Here is an 11475-nt window from a genome sequence, read left to right on the forward strand (position 1 = left end):
GTGAGAAGATAACTGAACGAGAGAAAAAACGTAATTTTCCGAGATATTCGCATTCAGCATTTTTTCTCGAGTTGAGTGTGATTTGAGGAGTGCAGATAAATTGTTTAATGATAAATGTGAAAGGCTATTTTGTCACAGTGTGTATTTTTTTTAAATACTTTTTGAGTAACTATTGTGATATCAGATGACACCGTTTTGCTTTCAAATCCATCAAATTGGAAATAAAACAATGATAATTAATAAAAAACTATAAAATATAGTTATTTTCATTAGTCAACTCTGTGCTCCACTGAAGTATATTGTGACGAAAATGGGATTTTAATTCAGTGGAGCAAAGAAAATGAATTAGCGAAAAGAGTCATTCATATTCAAAATATTCATCATCCGCTAAAAACAATATTGAGAGACAGACAAGGAATCTGCCTAATTGTATAGTTTTGATTAATTATATTACTCAAGAGATGAATCTAGCTGAAAATACGTATGAAATGCCGCCCAATGGAAGAGCTGCGGCCTAAGACAATATGGCAAAATTGATGAAATGCTCGTAAGGCCCCTCAGAGTGTCACACTTGAGATTATCTCAGTGATAGACAATATCAATGAGATAGAAGAATTGCTGTCCGAGCAATAAATGAGTTGCTCTTGCACGAAAATTGGGCAGTTTGATTGTGGAATTTGCTTTTAGAAGTTGTGAAAATGAAGTTTTGTGTATCAATTCTCCTGACTTGTGTCACTTTGGCGCACTCCCTGGAGATCCTGGATCAGCTGAAGTCCAGCGCTGTCAGCTTCCATCAGCAAATTCACGCTCAAATATACACCGCGAGTGGTCGCATTCGCAGAGAGACAGAAAATGCTCTTCCGACTGAATTGGGTGTCTTTGAGTTGGCAGTGAATGACATTTTCAAGGATTTGGCCACCATTGAGCAAACATTCAATTCCGTTTCGGCAGAGTGTCAAGCGAGAATGCCAACAACGCCGGGAAATGTGAGGAATGCCGTGGAAACTGCTTTCCACTCGTGCGGCAGGAATTTCTACAATGAGCTCGTCGACGCCCAGAGAGCTTCCGAAGGATTCTTCGCCATTATGTATGGACAGTCTGCTGAACAGTCTCTGAAAGCTCTCGAGAGCATATCTAGAACTAGAATATCTCCCACTGAGACGCCTCTCTCCAGTACAATTGATGCAACTCACCAGGAGTACATTCGGAAGATTCTGCAGTGGGACAATGTGGAGGCGACGGAACTTTTCACAGAGTTGTACGTTTATCAAGACAAATTGGAAAGTGCTAAGGCAAATCTACAGAATTGCTTGTTGAGCGCCAAGGGCAGAGCTGGAGCAGACATTGGAGATATCTTTATTTCCCTCTGGGATTGTTAAATTCTGACCTTACAGGAGATATTCTTTGTCTCTACATTGAGAAAATTACAACTTAACCGACAAATTGAACATTTTATCTGAAATACACAATAGTTGGATGATTCTATAAAGATGTTTTGATTAAGATTGCCTCTATAGAGCGATTGCAAATTTATGTGTGTTTCTGTTGAAGAAATATTCTGAAGAATACGGGTTTTTCTACAGACACAATTATCCCACTATTGATTCAACTAATCATTCCTCGATCGAGAATGCACACACAGATGCAAGTTAATGCAACCAATGTGCGTAGTTGTCTTGAAATTTCCTTATGTAAAGTAATAGACATTATAATTTATGACAATATTGCTATATTTGAGGCATTTAAGGCATTTAAGGTGTGAAATATTCACGAGAAAATTCAATTTTTCTCTTTCAACAGTTCTCAAGTGTGTCCTAATGTGGTGTTTTTCCTCGTTGCATCTCACTTCAGCTTTATTATCTCTGGAGATCGATTGCCATCTAAACTAGAATGAAATTTTATTACAGCATAAAGAATGCCATTAACTTTTGAACCACCATGGAGTGATTGCATGTTAACTGAGCTTGATTTTATCAAATGCACAATCGTTTTGCTGCAGTTTATCCAGTTGAGAGAATCAAATTCCCCAAGACCTCATTGGCTTTGGGGCACCAAACCTACCGAAACGAACTTGGGATCAGTGCTGACGTTAAGTGTGAAAATTTGCAAATGAGGGGAAACGGCGAGTGGTGATTAAGCAGCAGAACAATGCTATTACAATTGCATATGAATGACTTGCAAGACGACATTTCTTGGACAATTTTCTGCAGACCACCTTGATAGTGTATTGGCAGCCACAATCGCCAAGACATTAAATAAAATAAACACTGCATCGCAATGGAAATTTTTTTTTTCATTTACAATTGCCTCACTAAACAATCAAAAAACGAGGTAATTTCGTCTCCAATAAATGTTAGACTTGGTGTACAGTTTTGTGGTGTTCAGATTTGATCTGAAGCAGCATCAAAGGCTTGGCAGCAAGGCATGTGCAATCTATTGCATTGTTCGGAGTTCCGCCTCGTCGTCCAATGGAATATCCTTGTCCCCGAATCCCCACACGGGATCCCTGTGGGCCTCCTCCGAGCTGAGGTAGTGCGAACCGTCTCCACATCGGGCAGCTCTGCGCTTTATCATGTCACGCGACACGGATTTACCTGCGGTGGTGAAAAAGTACAGGTAAGCGAGAGTCTTCGCTAAAAGCTCACCAGAGAGCTTTATGCCACTCACGTTCAGTAGCCCAGCCGATCTTAGCGAAGAAGTCTATGAAGCCTGTGGTGGGATTGAATTTGTAATCTCCCAATTCACCTGTCTTGTAGTCCCACGGAAAGACGTGATGGTAGTTGTGCCAACCCTCGCCGAGGGCTGCAACGGCTACAGTGATGTTCTCTGCTGGATTTATGCTCCTGGAAATGGTTAAAATCAATTGGAATTTGCAAAGATCCTCTGCTTCCTCGAGACTCACTTGTCATAAGGCCTCTGTCCCCACATGTGGGCGGCACTGTTCACGAAGAAGGCAATATTGAGCGTGGTGCAGAAGCGCAAATTGAACATTGTCCAGAAGGACATCCAGAGGTTCTCGTCCCAGTAATACCAAGGCACAAACACTGGCATGGCGATGGCCAAGAGAGCAAAGAGTGGTACGTAGAACCGCTTCTGCCACATGACAATGGAGTCCGTCTCCAGATCACTCATGTCGATGATCTTCCTCTTCTCCACGACTTTCGGGTGCGGCGTGAGAAACAGCCAGCCCACGTGTGCGAAGAAGAAGCCCCTTTTGGCATTGTGCGGATCAGAATCCGTCTCGGAGTACTTGTGGTGCACTCGATGATCATGAGCCCACGTGTAGGCGTCCCTCTGGAAAAGCCATCAATCAGATTGCGTTAGGGGAAAAGTGTCATATGATAACACCGTCAATTGATTGCTTCTGCAATTGCTCCAAATCTACATGATTTGACACAATAATTAGCTCAATTAGCAGTGCTACAGCGCGACCTTTACTCACTTGACCAGCAATTGTGAAGAGGAACACCAGAAGTAGTCGCAATGGCCACTTTGCCTTGTACGCTTTGTGGGACCAGAGCCTGTGGGCTCCAGCTGTTATGCCAAAGCCTGACCCGTATATTAAAACTATGACTGCAAAAAAAGAGCGAAAGAAACAAATTAGTTTGAAGGGCTACAAACTCGGCGAGAGTATGTCCAATAGAATCACGAAAAGTATGCTTAAACGACCTCAAATTCAAGGTACACAGTAATTTAAAAACTCACAATGGAGCCCAGCATTATTAAGATTATGAAGGGCTTAGAAGAATTGATTTGGGAACGTGGAAAAAGACGCAAACTTCTGCAAATGGAAATGAAGTGACGTAAATAAGATCGTCATCTGCTTCGATGATCTTCACGTTTCAATTAAGTCTGATTATCACCTCCGCAAATGTGCTTTAATGTTAATTGTGAGAAACACTTTGTGTGCAATAATTGTGGTTTTTAGAGATTTTCTGTCACTCGCTACATTTAATTCTATTTTCGCACAGTATGATTTGTAAATTCTATTCGAGAATCAATTAATATTTTTGCATACGGAAAATCGTGAGGTCATTGATGTGGCAAAAGTTTTATTTCAAAAGCCCAATCTGAATACATAAATATTCGCAATAAAATCCACACGAATCATGAAATTCATATAATCATGGAATATCATGGAAGCGTTTTATGCTGTAATTCACTTTTAATCATGTGACGTGAAAGAAGAAAATGTTTCAAACTGTTAAAGTTTGAATAAATGAAATCTTATTGCAGCACAGAAATCACTTAGAATTTCAGACAAGTATAAAATATTCCACAACTCAGCAGAGCGTGCCAGCTGTCCCATTATGATTTCATCGTGGAGAATTTTAAAGTTTAACAATTTATTTTTTGCGCTCTTTGCGTCTCGTAGTACAAATCGTCCAGTTTGTAATACATCTTTTCAAAGTACACGCACGTGAATGGGAAAATTTCATTGGTTTCCTCACTTTGACAAGTAAATTGATTTGTTACGCGGTTGCGTTTAATTAACCTTCAATCAAATTGATTCAACCAGCTCTCAATTTTACGTTACAATGTATATAAGTTACAATTATACATCGAATAACATTTCCCACGAGATGTTTTTAAATATTTTCCTAGAAGGGATAAGTATTGTTTATGTTTATCTAATTTCACTTCTCCATCCGCCAATGATTCATCTTATCATCTCTTATCACAGACGCTCCAGAGCCCATAGTTTACGTGCTAATTCATTCTGTTGTCAATAAATAATCTTCACTTCTAATTCACTGTGCGATTAATCACGGAAAATGTGTGCACAGACAGCGTCTGACTTTATCTATCGGACAGTGTTCTACATTTTATGGGTGAGTTATTTAATTAGACGCTAGAAAAGGTGTTCCAGTCTGGATCAAAATCAATATCGATAAGGTATACTCACACCATATAAATGAATACAGTTTGACGGAGAAGAACAGGTAGAGTCCATAGAGGGCTCCGGCATGGAGAAATATCTGCACAATGAGATCTGGCCATCTTATTTCGGGCTTAAAATCTGTGTAGTCTGTGGAAGATTCCTCTTCTTTGATCTCCATCTCATCAACACCCACTGGATTGTCATTGCAATCGTTCCTCCTCTGTCGCACTTCTCCGCCCAAGTTCTCCTCTAGCAGAGTTGTTTTGGAAATACTGGGTGGCATTTTGTTCACAGATGATCACACGAGAGTGAAGTCAAGCAGGCTTTCTGCAGAGGAGAGAAAATAAAGCAAGAATCCCATAAGAATGTCGCATATTGGACACACAAAAAATACTCTGTTCAGGGTGTCATTCATAATTCTGGAAAGATAAATAAGAAGTGTCGTTGAGCATTTTGTCAATCTCTCGTGTATAGTAATTCCAATTATTCACACAACGATTATGTCATCGAAAACTGTGTGAACAACCTTGACTATGACCGAAAAAAAGCGCGGTAAAGACTTATGGTTGTGTAGAGGTGTTGTTTGTGAATTGAAAGGAATATTTTTGATGTGTAAACTCTGGGTGAAACTTTATGAGCAGCACAAGAGAGGCTCTTTGATCTCTGAGAAATGGTCAAAGGTATATGAAAAAGGAGTACAAGCGATTTTGCCGCTCGTGAGGAGATAATAAAGAGGAAAACTATGGGAGAAATACCAAATATTTGATGTACTCAATTACATTCAACATGCAAAAGTGTTGACTTTGTGGTGTTTCTTTCCTCCTTTTCACCCACAAATTGTGAATCTATGGCAATAGAAACCGAATTACCACACTCTCCTTGTGTGGAAGTTGCCATGCGCATTCGATAATATGATAACGCGCTTCGAAGAATTGCGACAACACTGCAATTGATCTCTGGAACTTTTCCATATAATGCAAAGCAGCATTTGAAAAGCCGCGCGATTCTCAACTAGTTTGCATTATTAAAAATTTTCTCATGAAAACATACTCATTATTTTTTCACTAAAAACATCTCAGTGAAACCTATAATTATGCATGGTTTGTTTGTTGCATGTCTCTTGTGATTTCATCAAACCGCCTCAACTGAAGCTCAATATCTTGGAGATCTACTCGGTCACACACACATTTATTGTCTTACAACAATGTATGACTTGTAAGTGGGCGACGCGATTCATGTGATTCCCATCGAGAAGTCTTCGTCATCACTTCCAGAAAACGCACGTAAACTCTGCTGCCATTTCACTTGACAGCTTAATAATGTGCATTCTGAGCTCGTGAAAACTTAAATGGGAAATAAAGTGAATTCACATGATCGCAGAGCAAGAATCAATTAACATTCAGAACGATTTATCATCATTATAATGTCTGGTATGGATTTCATTTACAAAGATCGCTACTTCAGAAGTAAAAGCGAGGTGAAAAATTGGGATCAGTCATTGTTTTCTTATCTTTCAGTCGTTATGTTAATCATGTTTTGCATGATTTGCAATTACAGAAGTTACATGATCCTGAGTGAGAGCGAAGAATGTATAATAAATTCGTTGCCACTCCCTTTTTTTCCTCTTCTGCTCAATTGAATTCAGCATTACAACATAGCAATGATAAGAATTCTGTCGGAATTATTTCCTATGAGTTATTGTCGTAAAACCTTCCCAAAAAATTATCACAATTGCTTGGTGTAGTAAACACAGGTGTTTAGTTGGGATTTTTCGCTGCTGTTTTTCACTCACGAAAAGGTGGATGTTTAAAAATAATTCGCTGTCATCCCACCTTTATTACACAGACGTATTGTGAGATATTCGACACTCATGGCGATATGGTGCAAGTGTAAAGCTCAAACCACATAATTAAGACGGCAAACATTTGGTGAATGAAAGAGTCTCTCTTTTCTACTTTGCCAGCAATTTTGTGAGCGCGTTAGCATTTATCATCTTATCGTTGCGTGATCACACTTTGTCCACAATGGTTCTGTGTCACATGTAAGAAAATAAAACATATCCACTATATTGTAGTTTTTAGTACTTCACTCCACCCAGAGTATTCTTCACGGTGACTTATGGTGTCATAGATGAGGTTTAGTTAGACGTGAGAGAAATGATAGTTCTTTATATTGTGCCTGAATTACTCATAAAATTATATGGAAGTGTAGAGTTCTGATTTTCCGAATATTTCTCCACATTTTGTTTGAAACATTTCCACTAAAGCGTAAATTTTCATTCAACCAAGTGCAAATCTTGATGGAAATTTCTAATTGCTTGTTCTTACACAATCGACAAACCGCAGAATGTTTTTTTTTGTGGTCCAGCGACGTGATAAGGTCACAATGAAACTGAGATTTTTCTATGAACAAAAGTTTGCAAAACATTTTTGCCAACTGTGATTAACGATTGAGATTGAAAGAGTAGCAAAATTCTATTAATGAATTCCCAAATGCAGTGGTTAATCTAAATTTCCATTTACTACTTAACTGATTACACCCACAAAACTCAGGTATTCAATTTATTTGCGTAGATTAATGGATCATGAAAGTTGTGAATAAATAATTTTCCTTGGCACTCGTGTTACTGTTAACGATAGATTTTAGGCTATAACAAATAACAATGGGAGGAAAGCCATCGATTTTTCCCAGTCCTCCGCGGTGGTGATGTCTTTTGATTTGGAACACAATGCGAGGCGACTGGGTGTGGGTGCTTTTGAGATTTCCCATGCGTGAAGCCCAAAAGTGTGATGGTAACCTTCAGCAATGGTCATTTTGCATTACACACTGGAAGAGCCGAGAGAGTGACTCACGCTCAATTTTCCAGCGATGGTGGAAAGTCTTGCGAACGCGCCTTAGAAGGAAAAGTGTCTCAAGTTTGGCGCGATAGTGGACGATGAGTTATCAGTTTAATCAGTCGTCAAGGTTCTATTGATTGAAAATTAACCCATCCAATTGATACGTGTTAGATTTTATTTGATTAAAACGCTCTTCTGTGGCTCTCACTTCGAGAGCCTCATCGTCTCGAAAATATGTCATCGTGTCCATTAAAATTCATTTAGATTCGTGCCAGCAGCACAACTTGGGAATTTCTTCATAAACATTCCCTTTGGAAGTACAATTGGGCGTCTGGGTGATAAATGCCAAATAGGAGTTTATTGCCCATCACACAGTGAAAGAATTTAATTCACTAATGCCTCAGCTATTGCTGTTTCATCCCACTCTCAGTGGGCGATAGTATGAATGGCTGAGAACTCTTACTTTCACAAATCGTTAACCCGCTTTTGTGCCACTCCATACATATGTACGTGCACATGATGATAATCTAGAAAATATGCGCTAACATGGTTTGAAGTTCAAGGCGAAACAATATGCGGTGAGGAACTTCTTGGAAATAACACCGTGGAGAATTTTCTTACATCACACATACACACTTGAAGAAAAAAAAAATGATGAATCGGAGAGAAATGAGAATCATAAAGAACAAGTTATTTCCTCATAATAATGAAATTTCATAGATTTTTCTGTCCAATAAAATGATTTACGACCACACTTTCATTTGGCGCCTCAATAGACATTTTCTAATATAACATTTTTCCTTCTGGACTCATTTTTCGCGGCTCATTCTCGCAACAAAAGAGCCAATCTGGCAAAAACTCATCACATAATTACATCACATGGGGGATAAAATGTGGAATAAATCGATGACAACTATTTATAAAATGATTCTGCCATTAAGCCAGAAGTGATGTGATCATTTTATCGCTGATATTTTCCACCAAAATGATGTCAATGCGATGATTTAAGAACAACCTCCAGTTCATTCTTCAGCGGAATTACGTCACAGCGTTCGCGAAGGAAAGGAAAATATACAAAACTTTCGCACTGAGCTCTTATGAATTTTTCACACAAATGAAGTGCATGAAAAATGGATTAATTTGCTTACGTATGATCGTCACTCTTCTGGAAAATTAAAAAAAAAAACTTTCCAAAACCTCGCATTGATATCCCTTTAGTTTCTAACACGAGCATAAATTGTGCATATTTGCTCACAATGTAACTTTTGCTTGAACTCTTTTTCATGCACATCCATTACAATACAATTTATACATAATGTGCAATTGAGGAAACTAACATTCCACTCCCTTCGCCTGTGTCGGAGCCGAAGAGGTCGAAAGTGTGTCAAAAAGCTGATGTGTGGGCTTCTTCTTGGGCTTGTGCGCGCTTTTCCACTTTGCAGACACTTTCCGAACTACACCAAGAGGAGGTTCCCGTGCGACTGATTTCACTAACCGGCTTTCAAGCTCGCTCAAGTAGAGTTTTTCATGTGATGAAAATACACAATACAGTGAAACGCCGCACTTTTTGTTTACTATACATTTGGGCCTTATGTAATCGGCGCATATGTGAACATATGTAGCACGCTGTTTGCTTTGGGATACATCAAAATTTGGTGTTAGGAGGGAAACGCCACCCATGGCGGGTGTTTTGTGTGAAAAGTTTATCCGGAATTTAACTACTCTGAGTCAACTTGACGCTGTAGTGAAAACTCTCAGACGGGGTTATGACTTAATCCGCGTGCCTACGAGGAAAGCATCACGCCTATGTGCTGTTATCTCTGGTGGGCCTTGCAAGTGAATGCAAAAGAACCGCGGCGATGAGATAGTGAGACTTCACACGAATTAGTCATATTCCAAAATTTTCCCCGCTTTCATTTGATTTTGGCCATTGTGTGATAAAATCGATTCAGTACTCACGTGTGTTGCTTAGAAGAGTCTCGGAAGCCCCGCAATGTCGTGCCTTAAATTTGCCCAATGGAACACTCTTCATGCGACGAAAATCCCCATCAGAGGCAAGAGTGACAAACTATATCGTGTGATGGATGTAATCAGTACATGACTGTATCGAACTCTATTATATAGTGTGCGACAAACAACACTTCCGAATACACTCGGTGGTTTCTCGGGGAAATTCACCAAACCTTTGCGTTGTCTTTCCCAGCAACACTGACTCATAGCCTACCTCTCATTGTGACCCAAGGGAGAAATAATGTGCCTTCAATCTGTACTCCACTTCCAGACACCTCCAAAGTTTTTGTGCAGAATCCTTAACACTTCTAAACGCCTTCAAAAGCATTTGCCATCGCTTTTTATACTCCTTCAACTGTTTTTTACACTTTTATTTCTACCTTATCACAATCTAATCCAGGTTTTTCCGTCTCAAGAGGTTTAAGTTCTTCAAATAATCAAATTTGGGATTGTGTGAACTGACTTTATTGTCTCACGATATTTTATGAACAATTTCGGTCTTGATTTCCTACTTTTGTTATGAAAACCGGCTTAAAAACCTTCTTGAACTAACTTAAATCCCTTCAAACTTGTAAATGAGTATATTTAGGGACTAAAATTACATTGTTGAGGTTATGTTTGACTTAAAAGCTGTTTTTACTTCCGAAATTTAAACAATCTGAGCTTTTTCGAACACAAATGCCCAATTCTGCCGATGAATAAGAAATATTCCCAATTTTAATACAATTTTGATGATTTTGTGGGTTGTTTCAACATAATCTGTTTTAAATCAATATAATAATCTAGAAAAGCAGTAAAATAAATTTTTCTAGGTCAAAAAAATTATAAAATACCGCAATTTATTGAAACCGAAACTTTTTCATTGCAAATATTCGAAAATCTTAACATATTGTATTTCTAACACTTCCGCTAAACTGTACACCACTTCCGACCATTATATTTGCCTCTTGTTGCGACCACAATTTGAGGAAGAAATGTTATGCAACTAACTCGACACTTCTAATGATTTGCATGCAAAAGCATCAATCTAATGATCTCCAGATTGAGCGGGAAACCTTATCCTTCTCAATATCAGAAACAAGAAATTGTAGAGTCACTGTGTAACTTACATGTCACCTTTGATAGCTAATACTTGTGAATTTTCAGGTCCAATAAGTGCGAATTATAACACTGGGTGTCGACGTGTGATTCTAGCGCTGTAATTTTATTTTGTCTACACTCAGATCTTGAGACACGATTGATAAGTTCATACTCAAAGTACGTCTTTTCGCCTCATCCAGCGAGAGCATGTTTTGGCGGCGGAGATCGATGAGCAACTTTATGGCGGAAGCGATTGGGAAGAAAGATATCAAAGTAAGTTTTCCATGCGCGCCAAACACTTGATCAGCAAAGATTATCACGTTTTCAATTTGCGGATGATAAGAAAAAGTCACTGTAGATAAATGTCGCACTATTCTTTTAAAAGATCCGTTAGTGAAGTACTGAGCAATTAAATACATTGACTAGAATTTTATCATTTGCGAAAGATAAGCACTCAATGGGGTGAAATTCTGAGAAGAGATTTTTCTCTATATCTGAGAAAGAAAATGTATTGAGAACTACTTTTCTGCGCCGTGGATTTCCGACACCGTGAAATGCAATATCCACTACATTGGCGTTGCGTGTGCGCTGAAATGTGTTGGCTTGCTCAGGTGGGAGGGAATTGAAGGGTCATTGAATGAGTGTCTCTCACTCAAGGCTAGTATC

At 38.9% G+C, this 11475-nt stretch overlaps 1 protein-coding gene across 2 annotated transcripts; it reads right to left on the reverse strand.

The window, feature by feature from the left end:
- Positions 1-2274: 2274 nt before the first annotated feature.
- On the reverse strand, positions 2275-9789 carry LOC132257954 (acyl-CoA Delta-9 desaturase). 2 transcript variants are annotated; one of them, XM_059755030.1, is made up of 6 exons: positions 9679-9789; positions 4907-5209; positions 3443-3573; positions 2903-3294; positions 2668-2843; positions 2275-2594 (listed from the first exon to the last, which is right to left on the reverse strand). In XM_059755030.1, exons 2-6 carry the CDS (start codon positions 5163-5165, stop codon positions 2434-2436), a joined length of 1119 nt encoding a protein of 372 aa, XP_059611013.1. In that variant the 5' UTR covers positions 5166-5209; positions 9679-9789; the 3' UTR covers positions 2275-2433. The 2 variants fall into 2 exon arrangements, with proteins under 2 accessions (XP_059611013.1, XP_059611012.1); XM_059755029.1 differs by lacking the exon at positions 9679-9789 and adding an exon at positions 9057-9213.
- Between the last annotated feature and the right edge of the window lie 1686 nt (positions 9790-11475).

This window comes from Phlebotomus argentipes, unplaced genomic scaffold (assembly GCF_947086385.1).
Source record: "Phlebotomus argentipes unplaced genomic scaffold, Phlebotomus argentipes genome assembly scaffold_4, whole genome shotgun sequence".
Lineage (NCBI taxonomy): Eukaryota > Metazoa > Arthropoda > Insecta > Diptera > Psychodidae > Phlebotomus > Phlebotomus argentipes.

Bases quoted from the DNA above. Each gene is read 5' to 3' on its own strand.
- LOC132257954 (XM_059755030.1), bottom strand. From the start codon at position 5,165: ATGCCACCCAGTATTTCCAAAACAACTCTGCTAGAGGAGAACTTGGGC. The intron at 3,295-3,442 runs GTGAGTAAAGGT...TGGCTTTTCCAG, and splicing joins TCTTCACAATTGCTGGTCAA to AGGGACGCCTACACGTGGGC. The intron at 2,595-2,667 runs GTGAGTGGCATA...TCACCACCGCAG, and splicing joins GATCGGCTGGGCTACTGAAC to GTAAATCCGTGTCGCGTGAC.